The following is a 21,212-nucleotide window of genomic DNA, read 5'->3' on the forward strand; positions in this document are numbered from 1 at the left end:
CACTACAGCAAAAACTGTAAATTATTTTCATTTTAGGCCTACGTACCTTTTATAATTTTTTTTTTAACAAAATTAATGTTTAGCTTTTCTACAGGGCCATGATCATTAAGAATTTTATAAACGGCAAAGATACTTGGAATGTTACATAATATTATTTTTTAATTTCACTTTGTTTTTTTAATTTCAATTAGTGCATTATTGTACAAGACAGTTTTTGTTATCAGTGTCCAATCTGAAAGTTTATTATTAAATAAGACACAGAGTATATTTTTATATATATTGTTTTGATTGATTAAAACAAAAACACAAAAAAGATTGCTGCATTTAACTGCCGTCACAACCCCCCCCCCCCCCATAAAAAAAAGGCACGCTAAATACCCAACAAAACAGAAACATGGCTATTTCAGTAGGAGCAAACTTTGAGATTGGCCGTGTCGGCCGTAGCAGCAATTTGGTACACCAATTTCAGGGACTTTGAATTCATGTGGCAAGTATCAATTTCCGCTCTGAGTATTTTTTGTTGTTGTACAATTTGGTTAAGTTCAAGAATTCTAAATGAAGAAATGTTGTGTAAATTTAATTAACACCCTCCTGTGTCGTCACACTATTGTTTTTTCTCACCATTATTTTGCACGAATGGAGCACAGCGTGCCATTCAGCTTCTGGCAAACAATGTATTGCACGCATAATTTTATTCCAGTAGGTGGGTGAAGTACAATTCAGTAATTTAACAGAATCACAGCAAGACACTTAGGTTTTCGTTCTCCTTTTTTTCCCTTCAATTAAAAAAAATGGTCGTCGGAAAAATGGACAGAGCAGGATTCGAACCGGGGACCTTTCAATCAATTAGACCTCATCTCGTTAGCCACTAGGCTACTGTGGCAGCTCAACAACTGCTGTTCTTTGAAATGCTCTAAATGTAACTAATTCAGTAAATAATAACCAAGATGTGACGTCATTGTTCTTTTCTCATAAATATAAGCAAAAATGACTTTCCCATTTTATCAAATACAACAATGAAGATGTCAGGCCTTCGTTCAAGCAATAATGAGGAATTCTTGGAGGGTGTTAAGTAGGTTAATACACTCGGCAGCGCACCGTTCGTGGGTGATGAATGGGCCATTCTCACCCACGAACGGCACTCTCCTGGTACATTATCCTTAACGTACAGCCCATTATCAGCCAATATTGCTTAAAGCTATAGTCCATCATTTGCAGCCATCCGAAAAAGTAACTGGCATATTATTGTTGAAAAACATACTTGGTTGAAAGATAGTAAGTGGACTAAACTCCCTGTGAAATTAATCTTTCTGGCAAGCTATCACGTTGATGTAATCAACGAAAGAAGGCCTTTCCAACGGTGCGTCTTAAGACGCACCGTAGGAAAATTTAAATTAGTAGTTCGTTTTGTTATTCGGCGCAGCGCGCGCAAGCATTGGCATGACGCACACGCGCGCGCGGTTGCTATAATTCGTCGGATCAGTGCGCGACGTCGCGTACAGCTGCAATTCAAAACAATTCAAAACATGATTCAGCAACTTTTGATTTGAAATTGAAATCCTAAGAATGCTGTTTTTCTCGGAATATACAGCTGAAGCCGAGCTGAAACTTCATCAGGTTAGTTTTTCAGTATCCTTCATTAGATTTTGAGAACTTTTGTTGCTTCAAACGAACGAAATGCACAAATTACAAATGATGGACTATATCTTTAATCAGACAAGCATTTATATCTACTGTTGTGAAAATTTTTCTGCAATATTCAATAGCACACCATTCACCAAGGGTGGGAGCAATATTTGGTTAGGCCTCAAGTTGAAAGAAATTTTCAGAATTTGTGCTGCGGGATCATTCCATGAGTATCACTTTGTCCATCACATGTGAGGGCACCCCCAGGTCACGAAGCCTCGCGATAGTTTCAGCGTTTCTGTCCGGTAGGAGAGTCAGGACCTTTTTCAGGGCCAGGTCCAGGAGAGGCGGAATAGCGAGCCACAGTCTGAAGATGGCGTTGGTCCGAGGGCGGTCCTCCAGATCAGTGATTCCTCCAAATGTGTACAGGCACTTACTCTATGGGGAAAGAAAAAAAAAGATCGATTACAGTTTAAAATAAAACAAGTCATGTGAAAATAGCCTCTGGTCCCAGAGTGCAACATTCTATTCAATTGATTCAGAATGGCTATTCACTGGGAGTCTAATTCTCATGGGCCAGATTTATCCCAATACAAGGTACAAGTCTAAGTTAAACGGACGGGGAGTCGGGGAGTCAGTCAGTCGAGGAGTCAGTCATTTGGGGAGTTAGTCAGTCAGTCAGAAAGATAGGTACAAAAAAGTAATTAATGGAACAGAGGAAAACGAAAAGAGTTTTGCATGGTGGCCTTGAAGGGATACAACTGGTCGTGAAATTTTTTTTCCGACGTCGTGAATTTATTCACGACTATATATACAGCTCTGTCAATTTTTGTAAAAGAAAAAAATTAAAAGAACTTACGGGTGTTATAGCCGCAGTGTGGAAGAACGTATTGACTGGCATGTCTGTAGGCAAGCGAGTCCATTGCAAGCTGGGTAGCTCAAGCTTCCAAACGTCTCGCAATACTACTCTGTTGTTGTGGCCACCGCACATGTAGACCTCTGTAATTTGTCCCAAAGATAAAAGATTGGTTAAGCAATGGGAGAGTTTTGAGACGTTGGTGGCAGCAAACAACTGTCCTTTTCAATTGTTGCGTCATGTTTAAGCTAAAGCCCGCATGCTCAATATGACGCAAACAACGGAAAAAGGACCAGTGTGTTAATGCTGCCACCAACATCTCAAAAGTCTCCCACTCCCTGCTATCTAAATAAGGCTTATGAGATTCGAAGGACAACTAAATATATTGAAGGTGGGCCTGCATTAGCCAATGTAACCTTGCATGGCAGCTGTTTATCATGTGTCTTTCTATTTTTCAAAGTTCAATGATAAAGTACGAAGTAAAGTCTGCTGGCCTGTCGAAGTAGCTCAGGCCAGCATTTATTTCCGGTTTCCTAGGCACGAAATGAATGAGGACATTTCTACCCCCCCCCCCCCCCCCGGATGAGATATGCCATCGCAGCTTCTCCCCAGCTTAATGCCTGAATAGATTATACTCCTGGGTGGAGATCTCGAGAGGCAATTGGGGCCCGGGTACGTGGCTTGCCCAAGGACACACACATGGCCAGCAGCTGGATTCAAACAGGCTTGACGAGATATTTTACCCCCGACGAAGACTGGTTTTCTTTATCAATATAATTGACACTCACCGTTTTTCCACTGTGCACAGCCGTGGTATTTCCTCTGCCTTGGGTAGCCATGTTTGGGACAACGCACTGCGTCCTCTATTGTCCACTCTTTGGTGTCCAAATCAAACACATGGAGCTATGACAACAAAAGAGTTAACGTCCAAGTCAACAATTAATTGTCAAGTCATCAAAGTTGACTTTTTTCCCCCCAAATATTTCTTCACAAGGAATCACACAACAGCTTATAGCACATATCTTGATATTTTGAAGAATAACAAAATATCAACAACTGACAGAATAATTGAGTATTACCGAAAATGAATGGAATTGTCGTCCCTAGTCAGATTCCTAGAAGGAAAGTGAATGTTAACCCATTGGTCACTGCAGCACCCAAAACTGTCGCCAGCGCACTCAACTTACGTTGATTTACTTGACCCTGGGCGAACCCTGGAGTGCCGCCCCGGGTTTCGTTCTTGATTATCTAACCTCCCATTCAACCCCACATCGTTTTCACACTTGTAGCAAACCGAGCTTATTTCATTTATTATTATGCTGTTTTGAACTCTATACTGTTTTGAACCCTGGTCCCTTTTTGCGAGAGTTTCAACCTGGATTGAAAATCTCAACCCTGGTCTGGATCAGGGTTGAGCTCAACCTTGGGCAAAATCTAGGGTTCACACAGGGTTAAAAAGTGTGAAACCGGCGCAGCATGTTTTTAACCCTGTGTCAATCAACCCCACGTCAACCCCGCGTCAACCCTGAGATTTGCCTGGTGTGAAAAGGAAACACAATTAACACAGGTACTAATAGGTTAACCCTCACCCCTGCACCAACCCCTAAAAAAATATTTATTTGACATTGGGATTTACCCTTCACTGGCATAATTTTTATAGTACGGTATACTCAGTGCTAGCAATCCAAGAACTTGGGAGGCAAAAGTCACGAGCTTTTTGATTGGATGAACCGCGACTTGACCTAACACCTCTTGCTTACTATTGAGCAGATATCTTAAACCAACTAGCTTGCTAGGGTTAATGCAATGGTCTAAAAAAAATTCAATCAAGTGGGTATACTGCTTGATTGTGGAACCTGCTGCTATTCAAACCAGCCACCAAACTCCAGCAAGCTTGGTGGTCAAGTAGTGAGACATCAGCACCAGTAAGCAGGAGCTAGGTCATATGGGTTCGAGTCCCACCTGAGTAATTTTTAAAATTCTTTTCTCCCAAGCTCTCAGAAGAGCACTGGATAATTATAGCAGGCCTCTAACATTACATTTGTGAGGGGCAAAACTCAATGTTAAAAGCTACCCCTCCCAAACAGAAAATGTTCACTGTTACTATCCAGTCCTCACCTTTTCTTGGTGAGTTAAAGAGTACAAGTCTCCATAGCTGCTACCGACAACGTAGAGTTTATTCTCATACACCGCCAAGCCGTGCTTGTACATTATCCGGGATCTGTTTTGAGGATCGGCGTACAGGAATGACCAGGTCTGCTCCTTGATGTCCAGACAGTGCAGCTCAGAGTTGAACAAGAAACGTTCAACGTCGGGAAGCCATCGGCAGCCACCGAAGCAATAGAGACGGCCCTGGCTGACAACCATGGCCTGAATTGAAAAAGAAAGAAGGAAAACTGCAGTTTGAAGGTGGGATGAGAAACAGCAATCCACTTTTCAAAATCCAACAAGAAACGGCACGTCTGGTGAAGCTGGTCTCAGGGCACACAGTGGGCTGGACTTAGCCCATTCATTGGCATTACGGGGTTATCCTTCACGATAGCACTGCCCGGCTCACAAGTGACAATCAGTCGGGGAGTCAGTCAGTCAGTCAGTCAGTCAGATAGGACACTAAGCTACTCTAAGCCCAGCAAAAAAGTGGCCGTGCACTGCAGTTAGATCAACAGCAACCTTTCCTGATCCCAAGCTTTTTAAACTGAAAAGAATTTACAAGGGAAATACAGGGCGAGTCAAAAAAATTAAACCCAACTGGCATACCCCTTATTTTGTAAAGAAGTTCTGCATGTAGCCCCTTCAAGATCTATGATGTGAAAGCCCAATTAATAAGCTTTTTTTTTTAAGAACAAGAATCATTCAAATCACTCTTGTACTTTTGAGTTATGGAATTTTGAACACTAACACAGTTTAAAAATTTTGTGATCCACGGATCACATTTAATATAAAGCATGTGATACTTCAGTAAAATGAAACCATATGTCGTATTATGAAAACGACAGCCGAATAATCCCATGCGTCTCCGGGTAGCCTAGCAGAAGTCAGGGCAAGATAAACTCTTGACATTATGCACGTTGATTTAACATTGGAAGTAGAAGGTATATAAATAAAGGTTATGGTTAGTGCCACCGTGACTTACCATGGTTATGAGAGTGTTCTGACATGTTTTTTTGATGTGTGAATTTTTTTTTCTGTTTAGCCAATATCACTTTCCTTTATTGCGATCCGTGGACAAAACTATAAAACTGTGTTTGTGTTTGAAAGTCCATAACTTGAAAAGGACGTTAGCGATACGAACAATTCTTTTACTAAAACAAAGCTTATTAATTGGCTTTTACATCCTAGATCTTCAACGCGCTACATGCAGATCTTCTTTTTAAAAAAAAATGGGGGGCCATTTGGGTTTCTTTTTTTTTTTTACTCGCCCTGTAAAGAAGTGTTTCAAACTCCATGTAGGGCCTATTATCTACAACCCCACATTAGAATTTCAACACCGTGAATTTGGAGTGAATATATAATTTGACATGAATTCACCGTGAAGTTTTTTTCACGGCGATGTCATTGTAAAGTATCTGGTGAAATCGCCCAGAAAATCATCACGTAACCAGGACATGTTAAGGTCAAGTAAAAACACTGTGAAAATGCAGTGAGGCCTCCTGTGGAGCCCAGCTCATTAACTTTGTGGTTGCGTTAATCCGTTGAGCAGTTTATCAACTTTGGGGCCTAATCCTCCTCATAAAAAGGCACATTGCCTGTCAATCTTAGTTAGGTGATCACAATAAACAGGGTGTTGGATACTTGTAGGAGGACACTTTGTAGCTTTTGTGTACTTGGGCAGTTGGCATTGGGTAGTAAGTGTAGCTGTCAATCACACTAATCCTGTAATCACTCAGACCATTAATATGTCGTTTTCACACCTTCAGAGGAGGGAAGCTGGACCTGCTGTACAGTTATAAATAACAATAGACCCTTGGACCTCCAGAAGACCCATGTAAAAACACCGTGAAACTGCAGTGAGCTTATCCCCTGCTGAGGGGCCCAGTTTGGCATCGTGAAAATGAGCTTACTTGGCAGTGTAAAAAAGTTTCACGGCGACTTCATTGTAAACTATATTTTCACGGTGTTGAAATTCATCAAGTCACCACAAGGCCACCAGAAGTCGATCACAACTAATCCAGTGAAAATAGCTATTCAAATAAACATTTTTAAAAATGCATTACCTTGTCATATTGTCCATATAGACTTTTAAGTGTAAAAGACTGATAATCAACTTGTGATAGACTTGTGATTGACTCAAAACTTTTTAATTAGGCAAATTGTGGTTACACCTAATTTGCAGACAAATTACACATGTTCTTGCTGGCTTATCATTATGAATATGCAGCCAAACCTGTGATGAGAAATGGTGAAGACCCTTGGATCAGGGAGCAAAATTATCATTCGAAACACAAACAAGAGAAGGAAATTACTGACATGACTATCAAACCGACCTGTCCATATTTTGGTACGGGGCAATCACCGGTGCACTGTAACGGTTTCCATCTCCTCTCACTCAATATGAAGGCAATCAGGTCACCGTTGATGTTCCTACCCCATGGGTGACCGGTACCTCCATACAACAACAGCATGTGGCCACAGGTATCCAATATCACTGTACGAAAAAGCACTGAATTTTACATGAGTTGTTAGAATATGCATGGAGAGAGTACATCAGAAAAGTTATAGTTTTTGGATGCACCATGCGAAGAAACCACGTTGGCAAAACTGTGCCTCTATTGACAAATACACCATGAGGATCGATCTATATCAGTGTCCTGTCCAGTGCATTGTCAGTTTTTAACAGCACCCCCTCAGTTGATTTGGCATTTGTTCGAGTGACCAGGAAATATTTCCTGGCTACTTTCCAGCACGGAGTGGTCTAGCTGCCAGACCGTTTGTTGTCCGATCCCCAGCGCCCCCCCCCCTTCCCCTCCCCATTCGAACTGGTCTGGCAATGTCCCTGAAGAAGCAAAGCTGATAATCTTGCAATTATTTTCAGGGAACATTTGTTTATTTGTCAGGGAAGATGTATTAATTTAATAGCTTTTTTCAAATTTACACTATGAAAGTTTGTTTCTGCCGGATCGTTTGTTGTCCGCTCCCCAGCCCCCCCCCCCCCCCCCCCCCATTGGAACTGGTCTGGCAATGTCCCTAACGAAGCAAAGCTGATAATCTTATAATTATTTTCAGGAAACATTTGTTTATTTGTCAGGGAAGATGTATTAATTTAATAGCTTTTTCAAATTTACACTACGAAAGTTTGTTTGACTAAAAATTCAAGCCATGCGCCTGGGAGTGCACCAATTTTTCAAGGGGGGGGGGTGCTGAAGGCAACTTGTATATATTGTTTCTGTGCAATTCAAGACTTGAAATGGGTGGACACCACGTGCCTGGAACGTGCCCCCTCCCATGCAGTAGCTATGCCACTGACCACGACTCACTTGACATCGACGCGGATGCAGTCGGCTTTTCTCCGACCGTGCTCACTTCACGCCAGGTCTCTGTGCTCAGGTTAAAGCACCACATCTGTAATCATCAAATGATAAACATAATAAACAGGCAGACATACTACTATGTTAATTGCATATTGGTCATTTCAGGCAATATATTACAGGCTAGAGTACTGCATTTTTTAACATCTAGCGTATCACGGAACACTGTTAGACTTGATTTTTCCTGGCAGTGAAGGTTAATTAACGTAATATTGCACTGCATGGAACTTTGTGTAACACAAAATCGTCATTCAGGGTACAAAATCCTGCAGCAGCCATATATCCGTAACTATATCTGAGAATGCAATGCAACCTATATACCTGCACACTTCCGATGTATACACACAGAAAAGGCCCTTGTACACTATAAAAAAGACAACGCACACAAGAGTCTCTGTTTTTAACTTTGTCGTTGACACTTTGATATTTTTCCATTTTAACTGTAAAAAAAAAAAATTGTCCTACCTCAGTAAAAATTTGGTTTTCAATGATGACATCTTCATCACCTGGCCCAGTTCCACTCTTGTGATATTCAGGATGGTATCCTCCATACACATACAAATTGTTACCGTCTGTTGCACAGCAATGTCCACTCCTTGGATACGGCTCGATGCCTTTAATTACAATAGGATATAATATAATTTGTCCTAAAACAAGGACTGACAAGATACCTTCACCTGTTATTTAACCAATTGCCTGCAGACTGGTTGCACCTACTAAACATAAAAAGTATGATCCATAAATACCAATTACTAAAAATCCTAATTTTAATTTCATTACATTATTGTTAAAATTCAAACAAAAATCTCCGAACACCATCACTGTGTAACTGGGGGAGGGGGAGGCGGATAAATTAAGGGGAAAAGGGAATCTGCACCCCTCCCCTGACCACTACCCACCCCCACCCCATGTGAACAATGAACACCCATCCATCCTCTTACTGTCTTAGCCTCTCATCAAAAGAAAAAAAACGAGCCAACTTTTAATAACCATCTATGATCTAGGCCGACTGACAAATGATCTGCCTGAGCAAATTAAGGACCTAGGCCTACCTTCAAAGTTAAACATGTTCAAGTTCAACCATGCTGGTTAAACGACCTACTAACTATACCTTTACTATTTCAAGCCCTTTTATCGATAAATGGTTGCAATTTTTAGTGGAAGGAATCAAGTTAAACAGCCAGATTTCGATGCAATCACCTTGAGGCTGGATATCAATGAACTTGCCAACATCCATTTCTGCACTGACTCTGCAGCAGTGTCTGTACAGATATTGTGCACGGGGCGCGTCCGCCACACGCTCTCAGGCTGGTTCAGCTCAGGCTGGTTCAGCTCAGCTAGCTCACGTTTTCCAACTCAACTGCACTCAAGTTTAGCGACGAAGGACAACACATCCACAAAAAAAGCTACATGCAAGGGAAAAAGAGTGGATTTACAGAAGAGAATCTCGAAAAATTGATACTGCGTCACAATTTCTGGATTCGGGATTGTGTACCTCGTCCCCTGCCCGCCCCCGGGCCCCAAGATAAGAGCGCTAAATTCCAGGAAATCCAGATAAGAGCTTGATTCTTATTGGCCAGTCGAAAAAGAGGTGATTCCCGCTGTTTACTTTACTTCCAATATTAACCAATCACTCAAGAGTACGCACTTGTAGCAGTGGGCGGGGTCTAAGTCATACTTTGGCCAAAGCTCCTTTATTATTAAACTTTCAAAACAAACAAAAACCACAAAAAAAAGCAATGGCGGCTCCACACAAGAAATAGAAATTATATTGTGGTTGGTGTGATGAAAAATCTAAGTTCCTACAAAAATATACTCAGTGCTCTACTGTGCAATGTATCAGCTAACAAATAAAATGAGCACCAAAAAGTGACACCGGCCGTTATGAAGCAAGTAACATAATAACTCACTAGGTTTTTTTTTTTCAAGCAAACAAAGCCACGAGGAAAATTACAATACAAAAATGCATCGGTTTGAACTCAGATTCACTGCCTATAAATGATGAATTAATGAATCAAGATGTTTAATATTCAAAATATAAACCTCATACTACATCACATTATATTTGATTCTAACTTAATTTAAGTACAGTAGCTTTGTACAAATATGACCCTAAACTAAAAGCACTTCATTGTAAAAAACAAAAAAACAAAATTAAAAATTAAAAAAACTTACACTCCGTGTCAATGAAATAAATTGTGAGCCATGCAACAATCTGATAAAATTATTTCACCTGGAACTGTTGAAAGCTTAATCCAATAGGCAATTTCGAACTTTGCAGATTTGGTTAGAAAAAAATGTAAGTATTAATAAAATACTAAATCAGTATTGGTGGGCCAGACTTAAAACTGCAGCATAAAATTCGAGTTGTAAAGAAAAACTCCCTAGAGTTTTGTCAGGCATCCGAGTAATTACTAGATATATTTCAAACTACTTTATTATGTGTTTCATTATTGTAAATAACATTACATACGATTTATTGCTTTTTTTTTTTTTTTTTTTTTTACAAATGTTTAGCTTTTTGTAGGGCAATGATTATTAATAATTTTATAAACAGCAAATATACTTGGAATGTTCAATACTCTTTTTAATTGCAATTTTCTGCATTAAAGTGTAAACTTTTATTTTAGTTTCCATTTCTGAAAGTTCATTGTATAATTGATAAGAAAAAAGAGTATTTTGTAACAAATTAATTTTCTTGATTGATTAAAACATAAACACAAAATGTAGATTGGCGCAATTAACTTCTCTTTTAAAATAGGTAGCATTTTTAGGTCCCAAAATAATAAAAGTCCACCTGTATATGGATAAGCACAGACATAAAATAATAAATATAATGCTGACGTGACGCAATTATAAAGGTTTTTTATTAAACTGCAGTTGCTGGGTTTGGATGAATGGCAAGAAGAAGTAAAAAAGAAGCACATCCAAGGGAAAAACACAAACAAATAATATTTAAATAGCTTAGAACTGAAAAACATAACACTTTGAACTTCTACCCTACAGCAAAAATGGCATCAACAAATATGTATTTCTTAAAGGCAAGCTTAATACCCAACAAAATCGAAATATGGTAATTCACTAGAAAAACACTTGGACATGGCAGCAGTTTGGTACAAAACTTTTTGGGTGTCTAAACTCATGTGGCAAAGTTATTAATCTCCATACCAAGTATTTTGTTTTGTACAATTTGGTTATAAGTTCGAGGATTCTAAATGAAATTTGAGCAAAGTAAAGATTGTTCTGAGCCTTGCTTGATCAGGCCAGCATTTGTCTACTGTCGTGACAATATTTCTTTACCGGCCACCCTTGGCCCCTCCCCGGTTGCCAGTCCATCACAATTATACTCCCCAGCTAATGGCAGTACCCATTTATCATACTCCTGGGTGGAGCGCTATAGGCGAGTGGGGCCGGTGAAGTGGCTTGCCCAAGGGCACATGATATGGCTGCTGCAGGATTTGAACCCCTGTCCCTCTGATCATGAGTCACAAACCGTAACCACTGGGCCACACTTCCCCTCAAATAAATCCAGGGCGGATCCAGAGCACAATTTGTTTTGGGGGGAGGGGCAAAAAAATTTGGTCCCCAAAAAGTGGGTCCAAAAACTACGGCAAAATTTCTGGACTCTAGATGCTCTGTGGTGCGATCTGAGGCAATTTCTGATCACTTTATTCTACGTGTCTCAGTTTGTCCATCACATTAAAGGGAACTCCCAGGTCTCGAAGCCTTGCGATAGTTTCAGCGTTTCTGTCCGGTAGGAGAGTCAGGACCTTTTTCAGGGCCAGGTCCAGGAGAGGGGGAATAGCGAGCCATAGTCTGAAGACAGCGTTGGTCCGAGGGCGGTCCTCGAGGTCAGTGATTCCTCCAAATGTGTACAGGCACTTGGTCTAAAGAAAGAAAAAAAGAGTCAGGATTACAATTTGAAAATAAAACAGGACAAGTGATTAAGCATCTGGTCCCTGAGTGCACAAAATTTAATGCAATTGATTCAGAATAGCAATTCACTGGAAGTCTTCTCATGGGCCGGATTTGTCCCAATACAAGGTACAAGTCTAAGTAACGTCAGTCATGCAGTCAGTCACAGTGGTGCACCCAGGATTTGGCTTTGGTGGGGGCTCACAGTTTTTTTTTCAAATTGTTTAGAATTTCCAAAAATTTTGCCCAAACTTTTTTGCCGCAGAGAAAAGATGGGGTTTTTTTTTGGGGGGGGGGGGGGAAGACCCTATTTTGACATTGGTTGTGCCACTTACACCCCTATTATACTACTCAAAAATAGGCCACATACATATCACCAAGGTCAACTTGTGGGACTAAAAAACAGAGATGAAACTGGCCTTGGCAAAAAAAATCTGAAATTGGACCTGGCACAGCTTCGCGCGGTGCAGTGCAGCGCAGCGCATCATAGTGGGACCCAGTGAATTTTTCCGTGTCTTAGGTCAGTATTTAACTGATCAGCGTTGGCCTACTTGTGTTTCTACCATAAAATCACTCTGTTCACGAGTGGTAAAAGAGATTAAAACTACTACACTTATGAAAGAAAACTTACGTGCCGTTTTCATTGACTTTCAATGGACTTTTTTGGAAATTATAATAAAAAAAAAAATTGTGGAAAAATTGTTAAATAATCATTTTTGTGGGATTGTTAAAAGTCTGATATTTCAGTGGAAAAGCAAAAAAAAATCTGATTTCAGATTAAAATCTGAGATGTTTCATCTCTGTAAAACCAAACCAAACCAAAAACCAAAGAAAAGATCTCTTGAATAGAACTTTACAATACAAACTGCAGAATTACACTCAAATTGTAAGAAGTCAATTGCAAGTCACTTTTAATCTGAAGTCAAAAAGATATTATTCAACTGACCTATGACCAAGAAATTTTTCTTTTTCATGTTCATCCTCTGTTACTTTTGACCAGTCATGTGACTCAACATAGGTGACCTTTCATTTTTGTTGGACTCAATACAGCTCTGCCAATTTCAACAACAACAAAAATCCAAAACTTACGGGTGTTATAGCAGCTGTGATGAAGTATGTAGTGACTGGCAGGTTTGTAGGCAAGCGAGTCCATTGCAAGCTGGGTAACTCTAGCTTCCAAATGTCTCGCAAAACTATTCTGTTGTTGTGGCCACCGCATATGTAGACCTCTGTAATTTGTCCAAAAGATAAAAGATTGGTTAAACAATTCCCTGCTAGGCTTATATTGAAGGGGGGAGGGAGTGGGTCGATTTGAGGAGTTGGTGGGCTTATGGGCTCCATGCACAGGTACCCCATCAACGGCCAGAATAGGAGAGTTGGGGGTGACCTAGACTGGTTCCCGATACATCTACTGCGTATTTTGAATGTATCCAAAGTTATTGGAGGCGGGGATTAGTCTCGGAGACCATCCCAAGTTGAATTCGAACGTATTCACGCGCCGACGATGGCTGACGCTCACGCAAAGACGCAGCGGCTAAAGCTTTTGCACATTCAGGAAGTCGTACGAAGTACTTCACACGCGAACCAGTACAGTACATGCACGCTGTGTGTCCCGTCTATGGAGCTCTCAAACGAGGTAAAAACGCGCCCTCTTTTGTTGGCGCAAGGAGCCCATAGTCAATGTGACCTAGCTCAGCCAAACAAAACAACTGTTCATGTACATCCCTCAGTTTTTCACAGTGTGGATGTATATGGTATACTGCAATATTAATATTCAATGTGATATTTAACAGTTTAATCAAAAGTTCGCATAAAATGATAATGCCAATCTTCCTTAATATTTAACATGCATCTATTGTAGCTCTAGCTTCCACCATACATAAATGCTTTAACATGAGGCTGTCGCCCTTTATCAATGTAATTTTTAAAAAGGAAATTCTTCCCTTTGTTTTCTTAAAACATGACCTTGCTTAAGCTTCAATGACTTTCCAATTTTTTTTTATGATATCCTGCACCAAGGAGCTGTAGGCTGTACATTTGAAGCGTTTATACATGTGTATAAGCTTAAACTGCAATATTTACTGTAGCAGGGCACAAGAAGCAGGGTTGAAAAGATATTTTCCCAAAGACTCACAGATAATTTTCTTGCAATACAATTGACACTCACCGTTTTTCCACTGTACCCAGCCGTGATATTTCCTCTGCCTTGGGTAGCCATGTCTGAGACAACGCAATGTATCTTGTATCTTCCACTCTTTTGTGTGCAAATCAAAGACGTGGAGCTATGACAACAAAAGAATTGACGTTCAAGTCTAAAATTAATGTAGTCATCAAAATTGATATTTTTTTTGTTTTAATGTAGTGCAACTCACAGTACAAAACTTGATATTTTGAAGAATAACAAAATATATTAACTTAAATCTGTGGTTAACTGACAGAATCATCAAGTATTACCGAAATGAGTTGAATTGTTGTCCCTAGTGAAATTCCCAGATAGAAGGAAATGTAATGTTAACCCATATTAGCCACTGCAGCACCCGAAACTGCCAGAGCACTATCAACCGGGTCAAACTTAAATTGTCCTGGACTAGTTCCGGCCCAAGATGTCAGTGATCAAGAGCGATAGTTGCATTGCTGTGTAGAGCCCTTGCATACCGGTAATTGTTTTTTTTTACTTTCTCGCACTAACGTCTTGGTCATTTCGTAGCAATGGGGGCAGGGCCATTTTATGTAAATAAGACTGTCTGTATAAATTCGAACAAACCTGTTTATAGCTCCATGCTTGCATGATTGCCGCACGTATAGCACGCATGTTTACAACTGTGAGCCATTGAACCTTTTTTCGACCGACCTTTTCTCAACCGCTAAAGGTTCCCTAGGAAATCGCCGATGCTTGCTCACGTACCGTGTGACGCGTATGTGTACAACCGTGGGGTGAGCCATTGAACCTTTCCGAATCGATGATTGGTTCCCTAGAAAAGCATTGATGCACGGTTGTACATACGCACAACGCGAATGTTTACAACCGTCGGGCGAGCCAACCTTTTATCGATCGCTGACTGATTTCCTAGGAAAGCCTAGGGAGAAAATAAAGAAAAAGTTAAACCGCTGATTCGAAATGGCCAAGACGTTAGTGCGAGTAGGCCTGCTGGTCTAATTATTGTGCCATTAGAGGGCGCACTATGCACCGTCCACTATCGATCACAAGTGTCTTGGGCCAAGACTATCCTGGACAAACCCAGTGCCGCCCTGGGTTGATATTCCAAACCCTCATTCAATCCCGCATCGTTTCACACTTGCTGCAAACCAAGCTTATTTCGCTTGGTTACTACTGTTTTGAACCCTGGCAAGACTTTCAAGCCAGGTTGAAAATCTCTACCCTTGTATGGAGAAGCTTCGAGTTCAACCCGGGCAAAACCAATCTCTGGATGCGGGGTTGAAAACTTTCAAGTGTGAAACGCTGCATTTTTTCAACCCTGCGTCAACCCTGCATCAACCCCAAGATTTGTCTAGTGTGAAATGGAAACACAGCTACTAATGGGTTAAACCTCACCCCCTCCCTCTCCCTACAAACAACCCCTAAAAATCTAACCTAAATTTATTTGACATTGGGATTTACCCTTAACTGGCATTATTTATATAGTAGAGTATGCTCAGTGCTATCCAAGAGCTTGGAAGAAAAAAAATTCACGAGCTTGCTTGGGTGAGATTCAAACCTAAAACCTTAATCTTGCCTACTATAGAGCTGATATCTTAAACTATTTGATCATCTAGCTTGCTAGGATCAGTGCAATGGTTTAACAAAAATTGAGTGCTAAGATGTCTGCACTAGTAAGCAGGAGGTCGTGGGTTTGAGTCCCAACCAAGTAAGCTTTTGTATTTTTTTCTCCCAGGCACTGAGTATGGCAGCCTTCTTAATTACCTTGATGAGGGGGAAAAACCCAATCTTAAAAGTTAGTTACACCTTCCAAACAGATAATGTGATCTGTTACAATTCCCACCTTTTCTTGGTGAGTTAACGAGTACAAGTCTCCATAGCTGCTACCGACAACGTAGAGTTTATTTTCATACAGTGCCAAGCCGTGCTTGTACATAACCCGGGATTCGTTTCGAGGATCGTCGTACAGGAGTGACCAGGTCTGGCTCTTGAGGTCCAGACAGTGCAGCTCAGAGTTGAACAAGAAATCTTCAACATCGGGAAGCCATCGGCAGCCACCGAAGCAATAGAGATGGCCCTGTCTGAGGACTATGGCCTGAATTGAAAAAGAAAGAAGGAAAACTGCAGTTTGAAGGCGGGAGAAACGGCAATCCACTTTTCAAAATTCAAATTTACAATTAAGTGACAATCAGCGAGTCAGTCAGTCAGTCGGATAGGAACAACAAGGCTGGTACTCCAGGACCAGCAAAAACGTGACCGCGTGCACTGCAATTAGATCAACTGCAACCTTTTTCAATCCCAAGCTTTTAAACTGAAAATACTTCACAAGGGAAACAGAGAAGTGTTTCAAACTCCTGTATTATCTGCAACCCCCCATTAGCAGGGTTGTGTATCAAGTCACCACAAGCTATATCCACCAGAAGACAACCACAATTAACCCAAAGAAATTTCAAATGAACAGTAGAAAATCTGTTACCTTGTCACTGTTCATCCCTTAATCGTAACTTTGTGAGTTGACTTGTGACAAACTAGTGATTGATTTTTGTAATGACTTGTGATTTAAGTATCGACTTTATGATCAACTTGCAATAAAGTTGTGATTGACTCATAACTTCGTAATTCAGCAAATTGTAGTAATACACTTCGCAAACAAATTAAACGTTTACACAGGCTTATGAATATGCAAGCCAAAATAAACCTGTGATGAGAAATGGTGAAGATCTTTTAGATTAGGGAGCAAGAAAATGACCATTCGCACCAGCATAGACAATTATGGCCAAGTTCGGGCAAGGACCATTAGTCGACTAGTGGTTGATTTGTGACGTACCTTACGCCTGCGCACTGATAGCAACGTGCGAACGTCTCTAGTCAAACGCTGGTCAAAAAGTCATCGCAAAACTTCTGGTTCCTGGCTCTCTGCTAGCGTTATGAATGCGCGTGGCTATTGGTAACCAGCGAAGCAACCAACCCCAGTAGGCTGGTTCCAAATAGTCGACTAGCGTAGTCAACCACCGTCAACTAGACAGAGTTCGGGCAAACGTTAGTTAACCATTGGTCAACTATAGTCCTTGCGCGAACTTGGCCTATACTGACAATGCATGACCTTCCAACCGACCTGTCCATATTTTGCTGCGGGGCAATCACCGGTGCACTGTAACGGTTTCCATCTCCTCTCACTCAATACGAAAGCAATCAGGTCACCGTTGTTGTTCCTACCCCATGGATGACCGGTACCTCCGTGCAACAACAGCATGTGGCCACTGGTATCCAATATCACTAGACGTCGGTAGAAAATAAGGGGGGTAGGGAATGAATTTTGCATGAGTTTTTTAAGATTTTCTTTTTTGCATAAATTTGCATTTGCATTTATGTTTTCGGTGCACCATTTGAAAAACCACCCTGTAAAAAGAACTTGTTATTTTGGTACTGAAAACTGTTACGTCTGTTGACGTATACTACAAGGAATAGATTTATACCCATTGTTCGATAGTTTCCTGTCTGCATTGTCAGTTTCGAACAGCGTCCACTGAATCGATTTCAGATTTGTTCTGGTGGTGGAGGAATATTTCCTGGCTCCTTTCCAGCTCAGAGTGGTCTGTCGGCAAACTTTGTTGTCAACCCCCCCCCCCCTCTAGTCTGAGTATTTCACCCGTTATCCACGGAGCCCAGTCTCCTGTATAACGTCTGATATATCTGAGCATGTCCTGCGCCTCAGCCAATCGGAGTCGACTTTACTAAATCGTGACGTCATTTCATTCCCCATTCAGGACTAACTGTTTGATTGGCCAATTCGATTGCAGTGTTTCATAATACAACAATATTATTACGGCCGGGCATATAGATTGATAAAACCTAGACAAGCTTATCGCGTAACATAAGAGCGCATGACCACATGCACAGCCTTTGTTGCTGTGTCTGTAGACTACCGCCCCCCACTTAAATTAACTGGCCTGGAAACACCCCCCCCCCCATTTGTTAAGAAGCTTCAGATGTGTTGATTTAGCTTTTTTTTCAAATTTACACTACTACAATTTTGCTGACTCAAAATTCAAGTCACGAGACTCACTTGACATGCCGGTGGTTGCAGTCGGCTTTTCTCCAACTGTGCTCACTTCACGCCAGGTCTCTGTGTTCAGGTTAAAGCACCACATCTGTAAAAACAGATCATCAAATGATAAACATGATAAACGGGCGGATACTGTGTTGCCTTTTTTATTCAGTGGGAGCCAAAGGGAGGGCCAGAATTCTGGGGGGAAGGGGTGTCATTCATATCTCCGATTTCTTGCATCATTTCGGTTTATGGACGGGAGTCATGGTTAATGCGAATTCATGGGAGCACATGCTTCTAAATCACTGGATTTTTGTTAAGATGCCGTACCACAGAAAACTGTCAAACCGGAAATTTAATTGCCAGCAGAGAAAGTTATATGTTGCCATTGTTGCACCACATTATGGGACATTTTTGCCAACCACAAAATACTCATGTACATAGGGCACAAAACTCAGAATGCAATGCAACCTTTATCTTCACTGCACACTTTCGATTCATGCACACAGAAATCTTAGTCTGAGGTTGGACAAAAGACCATGCACACAATTAGATTCTCCGTTTTAAACTTTGCCATTGACATTTGGTGTTTCCCAATTTGACGTGAACAAAATTGTCCTACCTCAGTAAAAACTTGATTTTCAATGACGACATCTTCATGACCTGGCCCAGTTCCACTCTTGTGATATTCAGGATTGTATCCTCCATATACAATCATATTGTTACCGTCTGTTGTAGAGCAATGTCCACTCCTTGGATACGGCTCGATGCCTTTAATTATTAATAAGTAAAATAAAAAAATTTCTATACTAAAAATAGGTCGGACAACCTGCCTGGTTAATTGCACCTACGAAAACATTAAAAAGGATTATCCATAAATTATAGTAATTATTAAAAAGCCTTCTTCAATCATTCACTTTCATGATGACTGGATGAGTTGGGCCCAACTGTCCCTGTCGAGTATAGTGTTGGAAAGAGATGGACCGCTCAGACCAGTTTTTAACTCTATGGATGTTTTCAGGGTCATATCAAAAAAGCTTCATTTTGGTTAAAATGTATAAATCTGTGATTGTGAAAATCTTGCAAAACCATCGATACGCTTAACTGGGGGAGCGGGAGGCAGATGACGGGGGAAGGGAATTGAAGCCTGTGCCTCCACGTCTACCCCCTCCTCTTTCCCAATGACCCCTACCCTACCCTACTATCCCGGCCAAAATGGTTGGGACACTTGTAGACCCGTGAACGTGGCTTGTTGTAAACTACAACGCCACGTTCACGGGTCTAGGACACTTGGAAATAACCTTGGCCTTCCATGGTCACCCACTCCCCCGGTCAATGTTGTTCTCTCCAGCTGATGGAGCACACACCGCGCAATGAATGACAACATTGACAGGGGGCCGGGTACCCCTAGAACTATGGTAGTATGGGTATTGTAATACCCATAGTCTGATAGTTCTAGGGGCCGGGGCATTGGGGGCCCAGCGAGATTTGCTGGGCCCCCAACGCCCCGGCCCCTAGAACTTTTGTAGCTTGAGTAACTCCAGCTTAACATGCTCATGTGAATTCCTGATGAGCATGTTAAGCTGGAGTTACTCAAGCTACTCATAAAGAGAAAAAAACGAGCCCATTTTTCGTCTAGAAATTACTTCAATGCTAGTTATTTATTAACCCTCAATTTTTAACCCAATTTGTCACCGACCTACTTCTAGCCATTCTATATCGATATATAATGGTTGCATTTTAGCGGACGGAGTCAAGTTAAAGGGAATAAAGGGCTATTTCGTTGCAATCACCTTCAGGCTTGATACGAACGAACTTGCCAACATCCGTCCTATCCATTTCCGCATCAGTGTCTGCACGTGAGAGCATGTACGTACGGCGCGCCCTCACGATCTGCTCACGTCTTCTAGTCAACTGTTTTAGCGACGAAAAGGACAACACATCAGCAAAAGCGCTACATGCAATTGTAAGGGGAAAATGGGGGATTTACAGACGAGATTATATAATTATCGGAAAATAAAATGATATGCGTCACCATCTCAGGAAATCCCCAATCGATTGGGGATTTTTTTTCTCATCCCACTCGCCCAGAATTCCAGGAAATCCAGATAAGTGCTTGATTCTTATTGGCCAGTCGAAACGAGGGGATTCCCATTAGTTACTTACTTCCAACCAATCACTGCTCAGAGTACACTTTGTGCGTAACAGTAGGAGGGGTTAAGGCGAATTTTTTATAGCAATTTAAGCTAAAAAAGAAGGGGAAAAAAGGGCCAAATGGTGAGCGTGACGGTCCCTTAATTAAGCAAGTGGAATAAACTTATTTTGGAACTGTCTGCGCATAACACATCATGGCCGCTGATAAACTGAAACCCCAATTTCTAATGCGCCTATCAAATGTGTCACCCCCCGCGCTGCCCAGGTCCGATGTCGGGAATTGGTCACGTTTTTCATGCCCCAGGGCGGGAATTTTGGTCACTCAAATTACATTGTTATAAACATTGGCGTACTACAGGGAAACGCAATCACTAGTGCGCCCATATGTCGGGGCATGGTCGGGAATTGTCACTTAAATTTTGCCCCGAGGGTTGGGGATTTTGTCGCTTCAAAATTGACAACCCCCACATCTTGGGTGGGGCAGCCCGGGGGGGGGGGGACAATTGATAGGCGCATAAGCTTAATGAATGAGGCATAGGCCTACTACTTGGCTCACTTTTAAAAAGTAATCGGACACAAAAGATTAAGGAATTTACCAAGCAATATTTTAACACATACATTATTATATGTTTGACCGATGATAGCATCTTTCTCGAAAATGCAAACTTAACTAAATTAAACTTATACCAAGTAAAAACACCTCTCAACAATATTCCTTATTCAACATGCTTTATTCTCAACTTAACTTAATTTATCAAGAACACATGCAAAATCATTATATAGTTGTACTGAGTGTGCCCAAAAAGTGCAACTGTTTAATATTTTTTTTCCTCAATAAAATTAGATTTTACATTGAAGTCTGACTATTTCTCAATCCACTCCTTTTTACCCCATTCCATTGGGGTCCCTAGATCCACAAGTACAATCAAT

The 21,212-nt window shown here is 41.1% G+C and overlaps 2 protein-coding genes across 3 annotated transcripts; both read right to left on the minus strand.

Moving 5' to 3' along the window:
- Positions 1-1,711: 1,711 nt before the first annotated feature.
- On the minus strand, positions 1,712-9,588 carry LOC119726630 (kelch domain-containing protein 10-like). Its single transcript, XM_038198385.1, has 8 exons — positions 9,208-9,588; positions 8,473-8,621; positions 7,957-8,041; positions 6,967-7,142; positions 4,601-4,852; positions 3,271-3,385; positions 2,486-2,625; positions 1,712-2,064 (listed from the first exon to the last, which is right to left on the minus strand). Exons 1-8 carry the CDS (start codon positions 9,242-9,244, stop codon positions 1,846-1,848), a joined length of 1,173 nt encoding a protein of 390 aa, XP_038054313.1. The 5' UTR covers positions 9,245-9,588; the 3' UTR covers positions 1,712-1,845.
- Positions 9,589-9,991: 403 nt separating this feature from the next.
- On the minus strand, positions 9,992-20,187 carry LOC119726629 (kelch domain-containing protein 10-like). Of its 2 annotated transcripts, XM_038198383.1 has the most exons (8): positions 19,922-20,187; positions 18,751-18,899; positions 18,147-18,231; positions 17,196-17,356; positions 15,924-16,175; positions 14,090-14,204; positions 13,012-13,151; positions 9,992-11,894 (listed from the first exon to the last, which is right to left on the minus strand). In XM_038198383.1, exons 1-8 carry the CDS (start codon positions 19,995-19,997, stop codon positions 11,676-11,678), a joined length of 1,197 nt encoding a protein of 398 aa, XP_038054311.1. In that variant the 5' UTR covers positions 19,998-20,187; the 3' UTR covers positions 9,992-11,675. The 2 variants fall into 2 exon arrangements, with proteins under 2 accessions (XP_038054311.1, XP_038054312.1); XM_038198384.1 differs by lacking the exon at positions 18,751-18,899.
- Between the last annotated feature and the right edge of the window lie 1,025 nt (positions 20,188-21,212).

The sequence above is a fragment of the Patiria miniata genome, unplaced genomic scaffold, assembly GCF_015706575.1.
Source record: "Patiria miniata isolate m_02_andy unplaced genomic scaffold, ASM1570657v1 HiC_scaffold_2, whole genome shotgun sequence".
In the NCBI taxonomy this organism is placed as follows: domain Eukaryota; kingdom Metazoa; phylum Echinodermata; class Asteroidea; order Valvatida; family Asterinidae; genus Patiria; species Patiria miniata.

Excerpts from the sequence above, each read along its gene's own strand:
- LOC119726630 (XM_038198385.1), bottom strand. The coding sequence starts at position 9,244 with ATGGATGTTGGCAAGTTCATTGATATCCAGCCTCAAG. Across the intron at positions 3,386-4,600 it reads CTTTAACTCACCAAGAAAAG|CTCCATGTGTTTGATTTGGA; the intron begins GTGAGGACTGGA and ends TTGTTGTCATAG. Across the intron at positions 2,626-3,270 it reads CTGTGCACAGTGGAAAAACG|AGGTCTACATGTGCGGTGGC; the intron begins GTGAGTGTCAAT and ends GACAAATTACAG.
- LOC119726629 (XM_038198383.1), bottom strand. The coding sequence starts at position 19,997 with ATGCTCTCACGTGCAGACACTGATGCGGAAATGGATAGGACGGATGTT. Across the intron at positions 17,357-18,146 it reads TGCAACCACCGGCATGTCAA|TGATATTGGATACCAGTGGC; the intron begins GTGAGTCTCGTG and ends ACCGACGTCTAG. Across the intron at positions 11,895-13,011 it reads TCACAGCTGCTATAACACCC|ACCAAGTGCCTGTACACATT; the intron begins GTAAGTTTTGGA and ends TTCTTTCTTTAG.